The sequence below is a fragment of the Balaenoptera ricei genome, chromosome 2 (assembly GCF_028023285.1).
Source record: "Balaenoptera ricei isolate mBalRic1 chromosome 2, mBalRic1.hap2, whole genome shotgun sequence".
Lineage (NCBI taxonomy): Eukaryota > Metazoa > Chordata > Mammalia > Artiodactyla > Balaenopteridae > Balaenoptera > Balaenoptera ricei.
Window position 1 is genome coordinate 19399473 of NC_082640.1, and position 20844 is coordinate 19420316.

At 38.8% G+C, this 20844-nt stretch overlaps 2 protein-coding genes across 6 annotated transcripts in view; one reads left to right on the plus strand and one right to left on the minus strand.

Moving 5' to 3' along the window:
- Nucleotides 1-17460, minus strand: part of MASTL (microtubule associated serine/threonine kinase like) — a 32962-nt gene extending 15502 nt beyond the window's left edge. For all 5 annotated transcript variants that reach the window (XM_059915316.1, XM_059915312.1, XM_059915314.1 and 2 more), the window contains exons 1-6: nucleotides 17233-17460; nucleotides 13794-13931; nucleotides 8612-8751; nucleotides 7851-7939; nucleotides 1379-1488; nucleotides 1025-1175 (exon numbers count right to left, since the gene is read on the minus strand). In XM_059915316.1, coding sequence (XP_059771299.1) covers nucleotides 1025-1175; nucleotides 1379-1488; nucleotides 7851-7939; nucleotides 8612-8751; nucleotides 13794-13931; nucleotides 17233-17418 — 814 coding nt within the window. In that variant the 5' untranslated portion in view covers nucleotides 17419-17460. The remainder of the gene's footprint in view (nucleotides 1-1024; nucleotides 1176-1378; nucleotides 1489-7850; nucleotides 7940-8611; nucleotides 8752-13793; nucleotides 13932-17232) is intronic.
- Nucleotides 17461-18366: 906 nt separating this feature from the next.
- The window catches only part of YME1L1 (YME1 like 1 ATPase), a 33350-nt gene continuing 30872 nt past the window's right edge, over nucleotides 18367-20844 (plus strand). The window contains exon 1 of the mRNA XM_059912012.1: nucleotides 18367-18570. Coding sequence (XP_059767995.1) covers nucleotides 18538-18570 — 33 coding nt within the window. The 5' untranslated portion in view covers nucleotides 18367-18537. The remainder of the gene's footprint in view (nucleotides 18571-20844) is intronic.

A 20844-nucleotide genomic window follows, 5' to 3' on the forward strand; every position in this document is an offset into this window, starting at 1 on the left:
GATTAAAAAATGGCTGAGGGAGATGCAATCATTTCCCTTAAGAACAAGGCTATAAATCACATCTGCATATCCTATATTTTAACAGTTTTCTGTTTTGTTTTTCTTTTCCCAGCCACACCACGTGGCTTGCAGGATCTTAATTCCCTGACCAGGGATTGAGCCCGGGCCACAGCAGTGAAAGTGCCGAGTCCTAACCAGGACCACCAGGGAACTCCCTAACAGTTTTCTGTTTATCAAAGTTATATATATATTTCAGCTATTTTGATGTTCACAGAAGTGTTTGAAGAAACAAGAGGAAAGGGTCAGTGGACAGAAAACTATATTTGCAGTCAGGAATTAATTGACCCACTTACTAGTATGTAACTGAAAGTTTTCAAATATTAATTTTCTCATTTGTAAAAAGGAGGCAATTCTTTCTATCTATCTATCAGTCTATCCATCCATCCAAGATATGTACAGATTTGAGGACCAAATTCAAAACAAGGTAAAATCTATGAAAAAAACAACACTAATTACCCTTCAAAGCATCATTATTCACATTCCCAAGATGATGAACATGCATGCAGACAATTAAACTGTCCACTGTTGATAAGTTATAGAGGGTGAGGTTAAGTGCTATACAAATGTCCCACTTGCCTCCTTTACTACTTGACTTTTGTCTTTTATTGTGTAATAATTAAAAAACATACTTTTACTTCAACTATTTTATTTCAGAATCTTTTGGAAATAATTTTATAAAGGCACAGAATAGTACAAGTACTACATCTTCTCCATATAAGACTTCCATAGACTCAGTACAGTAATAGTCACCCAATGATCATTACAATGTTATAGCTAATTGAAGAATTAACTTGACATTTTATTCTGCTGATTTAAAGATCTGCAACAACCCCTGTCAGAAATGGCATTTACATGATGAAATAGAGGAATACCACAGAGCGTTTGAATATTTGAATATTCCAAAATACTTTGTTCCTCAAAAGACACATTTAATGGAATAAACTACCTTTTCTTTTATACTCACATGATTTTAGTAGTTTGCTAGAATAAGGAGTAATGTCCTTTTGATCTATAGACATAGGACAAGTTAGTCCTTGAGAAAGCTGTGATGTTTCAGATACATGGGTTGAAAGAATATTTGCAGAATCTTGACTTTTTTCTGCAACTGGTGTGTGCTATTAAAAAGAGAAAGAGAAAAACAAATGCTATGATCTGTTCACAAAAACACCTTCACAAAAACACCGCCTAAATGCATAGACTGTTATACACCTAAGTAGATAAAATGTTGAAGTAATTCAACATGCTTGATATTTTAATTCATTTAAATGGCAATCATGAAAGGGCATATTATATGAGTTTTTTCTTATCAAGTACTTACAAATCCCAAAGAGCTGATGAGAGATAATACTTGTCCAGGGGTTCTTGAATAATAACCTTGCCTAGGTTTAGCCATAGATGGTGTTGTAAGAATATCCATCATATTGATATCTATGTATGGAAAGAAAAGTATATGATATTCTTCAAAAACTTCAACTGTCATTGACTAAGTCAATACTTATTTGTTCTGAACTTTGCCTCACTTTCCACATTATTAACATTATCTGTAAAGTTGGCTTGTGCAAGACAAATAGAGCTAGGAAAGCCATCACGCCATACGGTAAACATGTACGACTAAGCAGACAGAGAAATACAAACACCATATGTTCTCTCTATATACAGAATATAAAAAACAAAACAAAACAAAAAACCAAGCTCAGGGATACAGAGAATTGATTGGTGGTTGCCAGAGGTGGAAGTAGGGGGTGGGAGAAATGGATGAAGGGGGTCAAAAGGTAAAAATAAATTAATCAATTAAAAAAAGATAAATACAAGAGTGATATCTAACTGGCAAAAAAATAATTCTTGGTAATAAAGTATTAGAAAAGGAGGTGGAGGGGACTTTCCTTGTGGCGTGGTGGTTAAGAATCTGCCCACCCATTTTTCACAGAACTAGAACAAAAAATTTCACAATTTGTATGGAAACACAAAAGACCCTGAATAGTCAAGTAAATCTTGAGAAAGAAAAACATAGCTGGAGGAATCAGCCTCCCTGACTTCAGACTATACTACAAAGCTACAGTAATCAAGACAGTATGGTCCTGGCACAAAAACAGAAATATAGATCAATGGTACAGGATAGAAAGCCCAGAGATAAACCCACACACATATGGTCACCTTATCTTTGATAAAGGAGGCAAGACCATACAATGGCGAAAAGACAGCCTCTTCAATAAGTGGTACTGGGAAAACTGGACAGCTACATGTAAAAGAATGAAATTAGAACACTCCCTAACACCATACACAAAAATAAACTCAAAATGGATTAAAGAACTAAATGTAAGGCCAGACACTCTAAAACTCTTAGAGGAAACCATAGGCAGAACACTCTATGACATAAATCACAGCAAGATCCTTTTTGACCCACCTCCTAGAGAAATGCAAATAAAAACAAAAATAAACAAATGGGACCTAATAAAACTTAAAAGCTTTTGCACAGCAAAGGAAACCATAAAAAAGACGAAAAGACAACCCTCAGAATGGGAGAAAATATTTGCAAACGAAGCAACTGACAAAGGATTACTCTCCAAAATATACAAGCAGCTCATGCAGCTCAGTATCAAAACAAGAAACAACTCAATCCAAAAATGGGCAGAAGACTTAAATAGACATTTCTCCAAAGAAGATACACAGATTGCCAACAGACACATGAAAAGATGCTCAACATCACTAATCATTAGAGAAATGCAAAACAAAACTACAATGAGGTATCACCTCACACCGGTCAGAATGGCCATCATCAAAAAATCTACAAACAATAAATGCTAGAGAGGGTGTGGAGAAAAGTGAACCCTCTTGCACTGTTGGTGGGCAAGTAAATTGATACAGCCACTATGGAAAACAGTATGGAGGTTCTTTAAAAAACTAAAAATAGGGCTTCCCTGGTGGTGCAGTGGTTGGGAGTCTGCCTGCCAACGCAGGGGACATGGGTTCGAGCCCTGGTCCGGGAGGATCCCACATGCCGCGGAGCGGCTGGGCCCATGCGCCACAACTGCTGAGCCTGTGATCTAGAGCCCGTGTGCCACAATTGCTGAAGCCCACGTGCCTGGGGCCCGTGCTCCGCAACAAGAGAGGCCACCGCAGTGAGAAGCCTGCGCACCGCAATGAGAAGCCTGCACACCACAACAAAGAGTGGCCCCCACTCTCAGCAGCTGGAGAGAACCCGCGTGCAGCAGCGAAGACCCAATGTAGCCAAAAATTAAATAAATGGATAAAATAAAATAAATTAAAAAAAAAAAAAAACTAAAAATAGAACTACCATATAACCCAGCAATCCCACTACTGGGCATATACCCTGAGAAAACCATAATTCAAAAAGAGTCATGTACCACAATGTTCACTGCAGCACTATTTACAATAGCCAGGACATGGAAGCAACCTAAGTGTCCATCAACAGAGGAATGGATAAAGAAGATGTGGTACATATATACAGTGGAATATTAGCCACAAAAAGAAAGGAAATTGAGTTATTTGTAGTGAGGTAGATGGACCTAGAGTCTGTCATACAGAGTGCAGTAAGTCAGAAAGAGAAAAACAAATACTGTATGCTAACACATATATATGGAATCTAAAATAAAAAGAAAAAAAATGGTTCTGATGAACCTAGGGACAGGACAGGAATAAAGATGCAGACATAGAGAATGGGCTTGAGGACACGCGGAGGGGGAGGGGTAAGCTGGGACAAAGTGAGAGAGTAACATAGACATATATACACTACTAAATGTAAAATAGATAGCTAGTGGGAAGCAGCTGCATAGCACAGGGAGAGCAGCTCAGTGCTTTGTGACCACCTAGAGGGGTTGGATAGGGAGGGTGGAAGGGAGACACAAGAGGGAGGGGATATGGGGATATATGTATACATATAGCTGATTCACTTTGTTATAAAGCAGAAATTAACACAACATTGTAAAACAATTATAGTCCAATAAAGATGTTAAAAAAAAAAAAAAAAAAAGAATCCACTTGCCAATGCAGGGGAAATGGGTTCGAGCCCTGGTCTGGGAAGATCCCACATGCCACGGAGCAACTAAGCCCGTGCACCGCAACTACTGAGCCTGTGCTCTAGAGCCTGTGAGCCACAACTACTGAGCTCGTGTGCCACAACTACTGAAGCCTGAGCACCTAGAGCCCGTGTTCCGCAACAAGAGAAGCCACCACAATGAGAAGCCTGCGCACTGCAACAAAGAGTATCCCCCACTCGCCGCAACTAGAGGAAGCCTGCGCGGAGCAATGAAGATCCAACGCAGCCAAAAATAAATAAATAAATAAATAAATTTATTTAAAAAAAAAAAAGAAAAGGAGGTTGTAAAAACCGCTAAGAAAGGAATCAAAATATTAAGAATATAAAATAAATTTCAAAAACAGAATCTATTTAAGGAATTAATATAAATTGTGGGCCCCTCATGTGAGCTAACTATGTAAGTATAGGGCAAGATAGAAAATGATACAGATTTTTATCAGGTTTCAATGTGTAACATTGTAAAATAGAACATTCAGCACTCACACGTAATATTTTACTATTTTCTTTAGCTATCAAAAGTAGTAAGAGAAGTGTAACGCTTTGTATGTGGTGTAAGACTTTAAAAGGTAGGATGAAAGTTTGAACTTAATGAATTTCATTTATACCTCACTTTGATGAAACAATAAAAACGACAATAATCTTCTTTAAAAATATTTTACAAACTAAACAAGTTAAAAAATATTATGGCAATGATTTCTTGGTTATGACTTTAAAAGCACAGGAAAAAGGCAAAAATAACAAATGGGACTATATCAAACTTCAAAACTTCTGCACATCAAAGGAAACAATCAACAGACTGAAAATACAACCTACAGAATGGGAGAAAATATCTGTAAATTATTTATCTGATAAGGGGTTCATATACAGAATATAGAAACAACTACAACTCAATAACAAAAAACCCCAAGTAATCTAATTAAATTGTGAACAAAAGTCTTGGATAGCCATTTCTCTAAAGAAGATATACAAATGGCCAACATGCTTATGAAAAGATGCTCAACATTAGTAACCAATAGAAAAATGCAAATCAAAACTACAATGAAATATTACCTTACACCCATTAGGATGGCCACTATCAAAAAACAGAAAATAAAAAGATTTGGAAAGAATGTGGAGAAATTGGAACCCTTGTGCATTGCTGGTAAATTGTAAAATGTAAAACTGTGCAGCCACTATGAAAAACACAGTGGAGGTTCCTCAAAAAATTAAAACTAAAATTTGATCTATATGACCCAGCAATTCCACTGCTGGGTATACACCCAAAAGAATTGAAAGCAGGGTGTTTAAGACTTATTTACATACTCATGTTCGTTGCAGCATCATTCTCAATGGCGAAGAGGTAGAAGCAACCCAAATACCTATCGACAGGTGAATGGATAAAGAAAACACGGCACGCATATGTATATCTGTGTGTGTGTGTATAAAATTTGGCCTTAAGAAAGAAAGAAATCCTGTCACATGCTACAATATGGATGAACTTGAGGACACTATGCTAAGTGAAATAAGTCCGTCACAAAAAGACAAGTACTGAATGATTCTACTTATATGAGGTATCTAAAGTAATCAAACTCATACAGAAGTAGAACTGTGGCTGCCAGGGCTGCGGGGAGGGGAAAATGGGGTACTGAGTTTCAGTTTTACGAGATGAAAAAGTTGTAGAGATCTGTTGCACAACAATGTGACTAGAGTCAATATTACTAAAGTACACACTTAAAAATGGTTAAGATGGTAAATTTTACCTTATGAGTTTTTTAAAATCACAATCCAAAAAAAAAAAAGGAAAAGAAAGAAACCAAATCAGAAAAACCTGTATGCTCCAAGATGTTTGTTTTTTGTTTTGTTTTTATTTATTTATTTATTTATTTATTTATCTATTTATGGCTGTGTTGGGTCTTCGTTTCTGTGCAAGGTCTTTCTCTAGTCGTGGCAAGCGGGGGCCACTCCTCATCGCGGTGCGCGGGCCTCTCACTATCGCGGCCTCTCTTGTTGCGGAGCACAGGCTCCAGACGCGCAGGCTCAGCAGCCGTGGCTCACGGGCCTAGTTGCTCCGCGGCACGCGGGATCCTCCCGGACCGGGGCACGAACCCCATGTCCCCTGCATTGGCAGGCGGATTCCCAACCGCTGCACCACCAGGGAAGCCCCCAAGATGTTTTTCATAGAATTATTTATATTAACCTAAATTCACAATGTTTGGGAGCCATCTTTAAGCTAAACCATGAGATATGAAAAAATAAAAATAAAAAATATTAATATTATAATACAAAAATAATTTAAATTCATCAGCAATATCACCCTAATACAAAATTTTTCTGGGACTTCCCTGGTGATCCAGTGGTTAAGACTCCAAGCTCCCAATGCTGGGCGCACGGGTTTGATCCCTGGTAGGGGAGCTACAATCCTTCATGGCGCACAGCGCAGACCAAAAAAAAAAAAAAAAGAAAAAGAAAAAAGGAAAAAAAATACAAAATTTTTCTCATTTGTAATTTTTCCCAATATCTTTTCTGAAACTGAGGAGTTAGATTTGCCTTATTAAAAAATGTTTAGATTTTAGAAAAATAAGTGATTAATATACTGTATAGTATGGAACATCCCTAGTGCTTTTCATCTACAATCTGCACTTATTATTTCTGCTATGAAAAGTATGGGTAGTCACGTGAGGTAGGATTAATAAAAACTATAAATGGTCCACATCAACTCAGGTCACATTTTACCAAGCATATGAAAAATCTTTGGGTCTTCAAAATGCTTCAAAATTTGTACTTGCAAATAAAGAATTGTAGCTCTCTATTTACTTTCAAATATTTATAATCCCATGGTTAATAATTTATAACCCAATCTTTGGTTCTACTGCTCATTTATTTCCATACTCTGCCATTTTGGTAGATAATACAACATGCTACCAAGTCAGGAAGCTGTCATTTCTCCATGTTTCTATAATAAACTTAAGTAGTTTCTAGTTTCTCCCTGTTAGAAACAATGCTGCTACAAACAACTTTATTCATATATATTATTCTTTTGAACCATTTCCTTAGAATAAATTCCAAGACACAAGTCACTAGGTCGAAAAGAATTAAAAGCTTTGTTTCTTAAATCATACTGGTCAATTTCCTTTGGAAAGAACTATGCTTATTTACAATGTCCCTAGGAAAACTTCCTGTGCTCTCTGCAGTCTCATTAACACTGGACCTTCAGCTCTCCTTTTTTTCTTTTGGCTAGCTTAATAGTGTGAAATGATTCATTTATTACTTTTTTAAATAAGCATTTCTAGTGCTACGAGTAGTGAAATTAACATACTCCCATATATATGTATTTGTGAATTCTGTGTTTATTTTCTCTGCCCCCTGTTTATCAAGGTGGTGGTCATGTATATTTGAATAATTTCTTTAGGTATTAGTTGTCTATCATGTTGTAGTTATTTTAGTCATTTTACTGATGTTTAATTGGTCAGCACCAGTTTCAGTAGGGATAAAAATTTGGAAGAACAGAAACTGTCATTTCCTCTTTGAAGATCCAAAGATCTTCAAGGACCTTTGAGGATATAAGATTAGTTAATCCGTTTTCATCTTTAATTGAATGAAAATACCAGTATACTTTTTTAGCCTATTGCAGAAAAAAATAATCATCAAATTTTATTCATTATAAACTAACAAAGAAAACAGTATAAGTTAATGAAATGTAGTGTCTAAAATGTGTTGGATTTTTTAAAAGGTACTTACTTGCTGTGTTTCTTACCTCTATTCAAAGTAACTTTGGAAAGGCCAAAATCTGTTAGTTTAATATGACCTTCATTAGAAATAAGCATATTGTCTGGTTTCAAATCCCTGCACATATAAAAAACAAATAGCAGATAACTAAAAAAGAGCTAGTGTTGATTTTAGAATTACCAGAAAAAAACCCAGAAAGTTACAGAACAATCAAACCCGACTTATTTTCTCTCACTGGTGGCTTTGAAAGTGCAGAAAACAACTCTCAAAAGCAAACTATATTTTGTATATCTGAATCTACAAGAAAGTTAACTATTTAATGCTAGGTTATCTTTGGCATTATTCATTACATATTCTATTAAAATAAATAAACTTCATTAGGTAAAATAAACCTCAAGCCAGGTCAAAATCATATTTACCTCTTTCAAGGAGGGTGAGATTAAGCCTTAATCGAAAAGAGCCACTTAACCTTTCTTTGCAAAGAGCAAAACACTGTAAATCAGCTGGCATTACAAAATATAGCACTTTTGTATGATGTACAGCTAAAGGAGTGGAAAAAAGATTCAATATTCTCCACAAAATGGGATACCCGAAGACAAAGCAACATATTCAAAACACACAGGGAGATGAAAGAAGAGTTGATATAATTTCTAAACTCACACAAGTTACTACCAAACTTTAGATAACCCATATATGTGGGGTTATGCAAATATTTAAGACTCAAATATTTAATACATAATTTGATTACTTGTGCTTTAAGTAATAGTTTGGAGAAAAGTCAGTCTTTACCTGTGGATGATTTCATGTCTATGAAGATAGTCTAGAGCCAATGCCACTTCAGAAATATATTTCACAGCCATCTCTTCATCAAAATAACCATATATGTGTAGGAGAGACTTGACATCTCCACCTATAAGATACTCCATTACCTGTCAAAAGGAATATAAATATTGCAAAATAAAACCAATATGACTACTTTCAAAATATCTTACTTGAGCATTATGGTTATGCATTTTTAGCATGGTCCTATAAGACACATTTTCTTGGTGTCACGCAGTACACATCAATACCAGGTTTACTCATACTGCCATACACTTTTAAAAATTTAAATTAAACTGTTCAGTCTGAACAAAAATTCAGACACACAGAAAAGGTGTGAGAAGAGCAGGATGACTTCTCATGTTCTCTTCATCTACATTTGCCCATCGTTAGCACTTTGCCACATTTGCTTTCTTCCTCTCCACATATATGAATATAAAAATAAATATTTATGCTAATCATTAACATGATTATGTTACATAATAAACATAACACAATTATTAACATCATTAACATAAATATCTTACATGCATGTATTTTTGTTCAGATTAAACAGTTTAATTTAAAAAAATATGGCGACATTAGCAACTGGTATTAATCTATAACTTTAAAATTTTGGCTGACTAACTCAAGAATAAAGTTGAAGAGGTCATCATGTATCTCCCAACAAGGTCATTCTTATGTAACTATAGCATAATAAAATGCACGGAATTTAATGCTAAAATAATGCTATTACCTGTTGTATAGTCTGTATTCAAATTTCTCTGATTACCTCAATATTGTTCCTGATGGCCTCTCTCCTCGTCTCTCATGCCCAGGCCAGGACCATGCATGAGATTTAGTTGTCATATCTCTTTCATCTCCTTTAATCTGGAATAACTTTTTGCCTTTTTTTGGCAGGGTGCTGGATGGGGTATGGGACGGTCTTTCATGACATCTGATTATTTCCTTATGATTCAATTCAGGTTATGAATATTGGGCAAGAATACTACAAAATCTACGTTGAGTACTTCGTAGTGACTTCCACCAGATGAGACTGCTAAACATTAGTGTGTTCCATTCCTGGTAATCTTAACTTTGATGACTTAGTTAAGGTGGTGGCTTCCAGGTTTCTCCACTGAAGAAGTATTTTCTCCCTCTTTGTAATTAATAGGCAATCTGGGGAAGATACTTTGAAACTATGTAAATACCCTCTTTCCCCAACAAACTTTCAAGCAATGATTTTAGCATCATATGACTATACATGATTCTTGCCTGAATTCATTACTGCTATGAGGCTGCAAAGCTCTATTAATCTTTCTACATGTACTAGTCATTATTCTCAAAATTTTCTATAGTTTCAAGCTATAAAATATTGCCTACTAAGGACTTGATAATATAAGGTCATTTCTTTCCTCTTTAAGGCAATCACTTCCCTGGTACACAGAGGTTAGTTAATATTTGTTGATGGTATGAATCATTAAAACATTACTAAGCACAAAAACTGTGCTAGCATGGGGAATATAGCATGAATAAAATGTAACTGATGCACTTAACGATTATAGTTTAGTAGTAGGGAAATAAGTAAGTAAACAGATAACTGTATTTGAGCTCATGAGAATGCTTGTTTTCTCACACCCTCATCAACAATGATTATCAATACTTTTTGTCAATCTAAGAAAGAGAAAATGAACTTGTTTAAATGTTTATTTACTTTTAGGGAGATTTAGCATCTTTACACTGCTTTTAGTCTTTCATATTTCTTCTCTGAATCACTTGTATTCTTTGCCTATTTTTCTAATGGGGTATTTACCCTTTCTTACTGACCATGTATATGGTATTTTGTGTCAAAGTAGGCTTTATTTTTCACTTAGTAAGACATGCACCATTCTATTAAAATAATCACATCAGTTTTCTTCTAGTACTTTTATGGATTCCCTTTTCGAGTAGAAATCTCTGATACAAAAGGGGAATAAATGAACTTTGCACTATCTCAAGTTTCATAACCACACAGAATTATTTCAAGTGACTTCAGAGAACAGAATCTTGACAGTACATACATCGTAAGGGCAAAAAGAATTGCAGAGAAATCCTAAATTGAATCCATTTGTTTTAGTGTTAGGAAAACAATACTGGTACTGCTATGTTGAAAATACTATATGCATATATATAGATATAGATATAGATATATAGATATAGTTAGGAACCCAGATTATCAGGGTGAAAGAATACAAATATTTTTCAAAATATTTTTATATTTTATATATTTTTCAAAAATGTTAAGCAAAAATTCTGTAATTTTCCTTTGACCTGGAAATATCAGCATGAACTCATGATATATTTTTCTATAAAAATGTGTGTTTCCTAGTCTATCCACTGAGAATGCCTAAAAGGAATGACAACCTAGTGGCAATGAACTTTTCTAATCACTACCTCCTAGATCATGGTCTCTAGACACTATTTCCCAAAAAGGAGCTAGACCTCCTTGCCTAGATCTAGTTCAGGACATTTGCAAAATGAGCCTTAACTATCTTGTCATGCCAGAAAGCAAGGAAGCTATCAGAATACTAGGATAGTATAAAAAGACAAAGAAATTAACTGAAGGGGCTCCCACTCACTAAAGATGGGACAATTTAAACACAGAAAAAAATGACTGCAATGGATTAAAACACATCAAAACTACAACATTCCATGAATTCATAAAGATACTTTAAAAAACACACTTATTTAGAGGTTGCACTTCGGAAAACTGGTAATGAAAGGGAAAGAATCAAGCATTTATTCTGCCTTCCTTAGACAAGCTGTATTTCAGAGCAATGAAATAGATAATAAGGGAAAGCTCTTTATAGAAGAATTCCAGCTAATAAAAGCTGAAGGAATAATAGAATTTTTTAAAATCATCATTTTGAAAGCCTTAATAAAGAATCCAGGCATTAGGGTAAGCTGGGATGAAGTGAGAGAGTGGCATGGACTCATATATACTACCAAATATAAAACAGATAGCTAGTGGGAAGCAGCCACATAGCACAGGGAGATCAGCTCAGTGCTTTGTGACCACCTAGAGGGGTGGGATAGGGAGGGTGGGAGGGAGACGCATATATATGTATATGTATAGCTGATTCACTTTGTTATAAAGCAGAAACTAACACACCATTGTAAAGCAATTATACTCCAACAAAGATGTTAAAAAAAAAAAAAAAAAAAAATCCAGGCATTGAATCACAGGATGCCAAGACCATTACATGAAAGGTTGGTGGAGGAGTTGGAATGGATTAAACAAATTTGGTGAAGTGTTGCCACCTGGTGAACTTGGGTGATGATATATGGGAGTTCATTATAGTAATCTTTCAATTTTTGTATATGTTTGAATGTTTCCGTAATAAACATTTCCATCTTTATGTTTCTTGTACTTAGTATAGTACCTGGAAAATAATAATCAATTATTTGTTGTTATTGTGGCTAAGTTTAGTCATACTTTATCTTTTTGTCTCAAAGTAGCTTTGATTTCTAGGAAATCTTTTGTCTAAGCCAGTGCTTCTCAAACTTTAACATGCCTGGGGATCTTGTTAAAATTCACAGTCTGGGGAATTCCCTAGCGGTCCAGCAGTTAAGACTCGCACTTCCATTGCAGGGGGTGCGGGTTCGATCCCTGGTCGGGGAACTAAGATCCCACATGCCACACAGCACGGCCAAAAACCAAAAAATAAACAAACAAACAAAATCACATTCTGATTCAGCAGATTTGGAGTGCAGCTTGAGATTCTGCATTTGTAATAAGCTCTCAGACAATGCTGATACTGCTTGTCTGTGGACACACTTTGAGCATCAAGGATCTAAACCAGTGATGAAGTTAGTAGACAAGATATGGCCGCCTATCTGACTTCAGCAATAATAACTCAAAAATATTATAGTAGGGACTTCTCTGGTGGCACAGTGGTTAAGAAACCACCTGCCATTGCAGGGGAGATGGGTTCGATCCCTGGTTCAGGAAGATCCCACATGCCGCGGAGCAACTAAGCCTGTGCGCCACAACTACTGAGCCCACGTGCCTAGAGCCTGTGCTCTTTGGCCCATGGGCCAGTTTGCCAACTACTGGCTTAAAAGATGTAAAGTCAATTATTCTGTTTGTTTACACTAAACAGAAGCTACTGGAGTTACCAAACATTTAATCCACACACTGTCTCTGAAGTCAGAAGAACATCTAGAACTTGAAGTCAAAACACCTACCATCCTCACCTCTTCCTGCCCCCACCCAAATTCCTCATTAGAATTAAGAGTGTAAGCTGCCGTGTTAAATGAAAAGCAAGCAACTCTCTAAGTCCATACACCCCAAATCCACCACTTCCCTAAATCTTTCCTTATTATACCCCAAGCTTTATGTAGTATTTCTATTATGCATCCTTTACTTACCAAATATTTGTAGCACTCTGTGCCACACACTGTTCTACATAGCTTATATCAACTTATTGAAATTTCATAACAACCTTTGAGGTAGGTACTATTATTATGTTCATTTTGCAAATGGGGAAACTGAGGTGTGATAGTTCATTTTATGTGTCAACTTGGCTAAGCCATGGTACCCAGATATTTGGTCAAACACTGATCTAAATGTTGCTGTGAAAGTATTTTTTAGATGAGATTAACATCTAAACCATTAGACTTTGAGTAAAAGCTGATTACCCTCCATCATGTGGGAGGGCCTTATCCAATCAGCTGAAGACCTGAAGAGAAAAAAAATTGAGGTGTCATCTCTTTCTCCTCCAAAGAGGAGGGAATTCTACCTCTTCACTGACTTTGAGCTTGAGCTGCAACATCAACTCTTCCCGGAGTCTACAGCCTGCTGGCCTACCCTGCAGATTTTGGACTTGCTCGCGCCATAACCATGTAGGGCAATTCCCTAAAATAAATCCCCCTCTCTCTACACACACACACACACACACATACACACACAGACACAGGCAGACAGACAAACACACACACACACTCTATTGTTCTTTTTCCCTGAGAACCCTAACTAACAGAACAGGTAAGGTAACTTGGCCAAGGTCATAAAGCTAGTACGTGCAAGATCTGGAATTCAAACCCAGGCACTCTGAACCCAGAGACTGTAATTCTTAAGTCACTGGGTTCAGTGATTCCTGAATGAAGAGAAAATGTCAAGTTATTTACTCACCAAGTAGACATTGTTTGCTGATTGCAGTGAATAGTACAAATGCACAATGAAAGGACTTTTGCTTAGGGCCAGGGCGTCCCTCTCAGCTTGTACTTGATGAGTCATATTTTTGTTGATCATGTCTGCTTTTTTGACAACCTGTAGTATGTAACATGACAATAGACACATCCATTTTATTTTTTATGACAAAGTATTCTCAGGTTTCCAAGTTGCCATCATGAAAACAATCAGAGAGAGAAAACACAGATGTTGTTTGGACCTCACATTGCCAGCGGGAAACTCTGCTAGAAAAACAGCTAATATGATGAAAACAAAACAAAACTTTGTTAACTTTTTTAACATAGAACTGCTTATCTTGGTATCAAGTGGCAAAAGTATCACATCCCTTTTGATAAGGAAAAAGATGTAAGCAAATGCTCCCTGACTACCCTACCTATTAGTAGAAAAAAAATTCTGTTCTGCTGTCCTTACAACTAAGCCAAAAGATAGTAATGTTCCTAATACGTCCCCAGATAATCAGGAATGTAGGCATAGAGAAATAGTAGCTAATTCATTTTTTTAAATTTCTGGTTCTTTGATGGATGGAAATAGAAACAGAAAGAGGAAGAATGTATGCTTGTTTGCCTGGGAAAAAAATTTCTTAAAAATGGTTAGAGTTTACTGAAACTTAATAGTCTCATATGCTGTGTTATAGAAAATAAATAACTACTCTTAAAATCTCCAGGTAATTGGTAAGGAAGCAAAACGATAATCTACATTAAAATTGGAGCACTAGGGCTTCCCTGGTGGCGCAGTGGATAAGAATCTGCCTGACAATGCAGGGGACACAGGTTCGATTCCTGGTCCAGAAAGATCCCACATGCCGCGTAGCAACTAAGCCCATGCGCCACAACTACTGAGCCTGCGCTCTAGAGCCCACAAGCCACAACTACTGAGCCCGTGTGCCACAACTACGGAAACCCACGCACCTAGAGCCCGTGCTCCGCAACAAGAAAAGCCACCGCAGTGAGAAGCCCGCGCACCGCAACAGAGTAGCCCCCACTCGCCGCAACTAGAGAAAAGCCCGCGCACAGCAACGAAGACCCAACGCAGCCAAAAATAAATAAATTAAAAAAAAAAATTGGAGCACTAAACTGAATAGTTAGTAACATTGAGATCAATTCTCAGGAAGATTACAAGTCAAAAAAAGGCATATTTCTTCCAAAGATTCAATAGAACATGTAATAAAATCATTAATACACTGTAAATTCCAGCCTTAGAGCCTTTCCATACACTGTAAATTCCAGCCTTAGAGCCTTTCCTTAGAGCCTTAGAGCCTTAGAGCCTTTGAAAACAAGGGAAACTGACAAAGCCAGTCTGAAACATGATTTCACCTATCATTCCACTAGATTGCAAGCTCTATGAGGGCATGTTCGTTTTGTTACCACTGTACACAGACCCTACACACAAAGCGGATATTCACAAATACTTATCAAAAAGTGTATTGGTGTCTTCATTTCAACAGCTAATAGTGACTGGTTAGTATAATAGAAGGAAACGCAAAAAATCTTGGGAACATACGAAGCGAGGGAGAATTAATTTCAATAGGGTGGGTCTGAAAGGTCAGGAAAGGTTTGAAGGGGGGCTAAGATGAACCTTAATACATAAATAACACAGGTGGAGAAGAGCAGAGAAGGGTGGAAGGAAGGCACTTAAGGAGGAAACAGAATAAACATAAGTTTGGAAGCAAGACAATACACAGAATTCAAGGACTAGCCAATTGTCTGGCGTGGCTAGAACATAGAATATGTAGAAGATACAGTGGAAGTTTAGAGCCAGAACTTGGAGCATGACTGCTTTCCTAAGGAGTTTGGACTTCAGCTTGCATGGCACAGTCTAAGGAATAAAATAGTGATTCCAGTTAGGGGCCTGTTCCAATAGACTAGGTATAGAAATGAAGGCCTGATGAACCTCAAAAACATCATGTCAAGTGAAAAAAGCCAGATGCAAAAGACCATATATTTCATGATTCCATTTATACGCAATGTCCAGAAAAGGCAAACATATAGTGATAGAAAGTAGACTGATGATTACTTGGGGCTAGGGGTGTTAAGGGGGGGAGACATTGCAGATGAGCAAGAGAGGTCTTTTCAGGGTGATGGAAATGTTCTAAAATTGGAATGTGGTCATGGTTACTCTATCTTTAATTTACTAAAAACTGAATTGTACTTTTAGAAGGAGAAAGAAAGAAAGAAAGAAAGGAAGGAAGGAAGGAAGGAAAGGGAAAGAAAGAAAGAAAGGGAAAGAAACAAATGGAAAAAATGAAGTCCTGTACTTGGGCAGGCTTGGGAATGGAATGGAAGGGGTAATACGAATGAATATGAGACAGAATTGACAGGCTTAGTTGAGAGAGAGAATGTACAGATGAAGTAGAGAAAAGTTAAAATGACTGAAGTTTCTAGCTTGAATGACAGAGATGGTGGTATTATTACATGGAGAGAAGGAATACAGGAGGCAGTTAGGTGGAGAGGATTGTTCGAAGTTAGGCAAGCACAATTCCGAGGTGCCTGCTAGATATTCACACAGCAATGTCCAACAGGAAGTTGAAACTGCACCAGACTGCTGGCTTCTTTCCTTTATCACCATCACTCAGTGCTGAGATGTGAGTAATCTGAAGCTATGGGAGTGGATGAGAATCAAGAGTGGCCAGAACAGCTTCAAATATATTGAAAGCTCTTGAATGCTTTGGAATGATATATACTACTGCAAGGATAAAGGAGTGATTTGGGACATATTTCAGCTTCATCTTTAAATATAAGTACATTCTACATTTATAGAATGAAGAGAAAAGTGGGGTTTAATGAGATCTTTTGGTTATATAGGTCAGAAGTTAATCTACATCACAGCATGCTGACTACAGTTAATCCTACATTGTATATTTGAAAGCTGCTGAGAGAGATCTTAAAAGTTCTCATCACAAGAAAAAAATTTTGTAGCTGTGTCATGATGGTTGTTAACTAGACTTATTGTGGAGATCACTCCGCCATAGACAAATACTGAATCATTATGTTGTACACCTGAAACTAGTAAATGTCAGTTACATCTCAATAAAAAAATGAATCTGTCAAACTGATAGAATTAAAATATAATATGGACATAACTGTTTCAAATTTAAAGTTTCAACCCTAATCCTGGTAAAGCCCAAATTAGTAAAAAGGATTCAGAAGTTCTGGCGTCTCCTAAGCTTTCGTGGTGCGAAGAGAAGGGCGGGGCAGAGGTGGCACCGACTTGCCCGCTCTGTCACCCCAAGTGAGAAGTCATCCCGCAGGGCTCCGGAGGTTTCAGCGAGCCAGGCACCCGTCTAGTCGTTCCAGCGGCCCTGGGGCCTGCCCAGTTCAGGGGGCGGGAAGGAGGGCCGAAGGGCCGGCCTCTTTCGCTTTCTGTATTCCTTGACTCTTACCTTCACCGCGTACAACCTGTTGCCTTTCTGCCCCAGATACACCTTCCCGAAGGCGCCGCGGCTAATGGGCTTCACTATGGTGAACTCTTCAATGGAGGGAGGTCGTGGCACCGGGATCCTATTCACGAACTCCCCTGTCGGCGTGCCTCCTCCACTCTCCATCTCGCCGCCGGCGGTGGTCTCCATAGCAGGCCAGCCCGGATGCAAGTCTCTGTCAGCGACCAAGGCCCCTTCTGGAGCCCAAATCCCGCCAACTGGTTTCAAAGTGAGGCTCCGCCCATGCCGCGCTTCGGCCGTGACGTCACCCCGTCGCTGCGCACACCACGCCCAATCCAGTGCGGCCCCGCCCCTGTCACCTGCTCTGCGTCGACGCAGAAGCCAATGAACTTGAAGGCGGGGCAGCTGGGAAATTCTTGAACCAACCACAGGCTCTTCCAGGGTGACAGCGGCTCACGTACCTCGTTTGTAGGGACAGGGGGCGGCACAAATAGTTCTTGGCAGACGGGGAAAGGGATTACGGGGTCTTGAATCTGAATCGAGGGATTTGAAGAGTTTTCTCCCGACCTCCAAACGAGGCTGGTGGGACCCGGCCCTCATCCCACTTTTTTTGTTTGTTTTTTAAACTCCTTTGCGGCCTCCCACCCGCGGGAGAAACGTAAACCAGTTCGGTCTGGTCCGTGAAACAATGGCCAGTGAAATCACAGAATGTGGAGAAACTGGATGAGCCGGATGCGCATGACTGGTCCTGTAATTTGACATTTTAACAGGATGTAACTTGCCTATCTGAAATAGGAAGAGTTATTTATTGTGGGGAAGATAAAGAGCACTTAATTGTAGCAAACGAGCTTATTAATAGCTCAAGGCCCAGTCAGAACAGGAAAATATATTGGAAGTATTGATAACGAAGCTGGAGAAAGATTTAACAGGGTCCGTGTCTTTCCCCTTTAAAAAGAAAACTACAGCCAGTGAGCTTTGGGGCTCCGGCGCGTGCATTACTCAACGTGAACGTGAACTACCTTGGGGGGCGTCAGCTGCCCCCTAAAAGGCGGAGCGTTGACGCACGCCCCTGGGTGGCGGCCTCACCTGCCCCGGAAGTACTGTTGCGTTAGCGCCTTGCCTTCCGGGGCAGATTGTCTGTCTTTGCAGCAGCTGTAGGCAGGGGAGGCCATTTTCCGTTTCTAGGAAGAGTGAGGGCGAGAGGAGAGAGAAAAGAAGGGGAAAAAAGGGCTGAGCGCCTCCCCGCTGGGCCGTGGACAAGAGGGACAGTTTCGGCAGGCGGGTGAGGTCGCTGACGGCCTGGAGAAGATGTTTTCCCTGTCGAGCACCGTTCAGCCCCAGGTGGGTCCGGCATCCAGTCCATTTTTCTTCCCCCGCCCTGCCCGCGTTTGCCGTTTGCGTTTCTTGGAAGTGGTTTCTCTTAAGGGATCGTAGGAGGGAAGCGTTTAATCCAGTTGGAGTCCTGGGGTTGAGAAGGGATCGGGGCAACGCTGAGAGTAAAGGGCTGACGATGAAGCAGAAGCAAAATACGAGCGTGATGGAGACCTTGGCTTATCGATTTGATTGCGTGGAATTTTTGCTACAGAATCCATCAGGCATTGTTCAGTGCTAGACGTTCTGGGGTGGGGGTGGGGAGGGGGCAGGGGAAACGTCTGCCGTAGGTGTAAAGGGAGCAAGTGATGTTCCTTTTCCATCCTTCGCCTCTTCAAAGACTTTCGTCTTCACAACCCGGATTCTCTACTCTTTCTTTTAAATGGAATTTAACCCAAACATGCTATAAAAATTTGAATAATCTCCTATGAATGCTTTCTTTTTTTGACCGAAAGTAACTAATAAATATATATTGATATATTTAAGTTATTGACTGCTTGCACTTAAAATTTTGATTCAGCCTCCTCCCCATCTTTTCATTTTTGAAGCAAAAGGCCAGAGAAAAAAGATTCCAAGCGTTTTTATTTTTAATTCTTCTTTCAGGAGTAATCACCGGTGACAATGTTTTGTTCTTAGTTCATTTAAAAATCTTTTTTGATGGTGACATTTTAATTTTTTTTTTTTGAGAGTTCTTCACAGTTTTGCAAATAAACGGTTTTTGAAAACATTCCGTTTTAAAAATAATTTTTGACGTTCTTTAGTTTCTTGGTTAAAGCATATAATTATGTCCCTCTGTGTAACCTCCACTCCCTTTTGTTTTGTTTTGTTTTGAATTTTGCTAGTACTGGTGGGGTAATAAAAAATGAAGTGGTTAGTTATTTATTGGGCATCAGTAATGTGCTAGGTGAACAAAGCAAATGTGGAATCTTGATGATATGAAGTAAAAAATGAGTAGGAGATAGCCAAGTGAAGAGTGAATAGATGTGAACAGGTAGACAGAACATCTGGAGGTTCTGAGATAGTGACAAGCCTAGCTGATTGGAGGAATAAGAATAAGGCCAGTGTGGCTAGAGCGTGGTGATTAAAGGGCCAGTGACGGAAAGGAGGTTGGGGAGAAGACTTGATGCAGATCATACGGGGTGTTACGATAAGGGACTTTGGACTTAACTTTAAGTTTGTTGGAAACCACTGAATACTTTTAAGCATGTTCAGGAGTAACATGATCAGATTTACATTACAATCTATTACAGAGTAATAGATTACTCTGGCTTCCTGCTGTGTGGAGAATGTGGAAGGACAGAGTGGAAATGTTTTCAGTTTAGGATGTTACTACACTAATCCAGAGAGGGATAATGCACCGGTAAGTGGTGACAGTGGTTATGGAAAGAAGGGGATGAGATTTATTTTGAAAAAAGAACAGAGGGAATTCCCTGGTGGTCCAGTGGTTAGGACTTCATGCTTTCACTGCCAAGGACTGGGGTTCAATCCCTGGTCGGGAAACTAAGATCCCAGAAGCCGCGCGGTGTGGCCAAAAAAGAAAGAAAGAAAAAAGAATAGAATTTAATGAGGAATGATGGAAAGAGGTGTTTCTGGGTTTGATCAGCTGGATGCAAGTAGGTGTTATTTACCAAGATGACCGGTGTCTGGAGGAGTCCTGCCAATCGTTTGAAAAAGAATTTGACTTGGGGCTTCCCTGGTGGCGCAGTGGTTGAGAATCTGCCTGCCAATGCAGGGCACACGGGTTCGAGCCCTGGTCTGGGAAGATCCCACATGCCGCAGAGCAACTAGGCCCGTGAGCCACAACTACTGAGCCTGCGCGTCTGGAGCCTGTGCTCCGCAACGAGAGGCTGCGATAGTGAGAGGCCCGCGCACCGCGATGAAGAGTGGCCCCCGCTTGCCGCAACTAGAGAAAGCCCTCGCACAGAAACGAAGACCCAACACAGCCAAAAATTAATTAATTAATTAAAAAAAAAAAAAGAATTTGACTTGGCTTGCTGAATTCAATATTAAACCTTTTGAAACTGAACTGCAAGAAATTGATGTCAGGAAGATCCGATTTTAGGAGAATTTATCATTAGCTGAATGGAGTTAGTGGTATGCAATGTCGGTAGAGGTAGTGAAGGAATTTTCTGTACTATAGGCAGTCCTAACTGGACTCATGTAGGACCGTTATATGACACAGAAGTTCAACCTTTTCATTGAGGAGAGATCAAACCATCTTTTAGCAGGTTAAATTCTTTATTG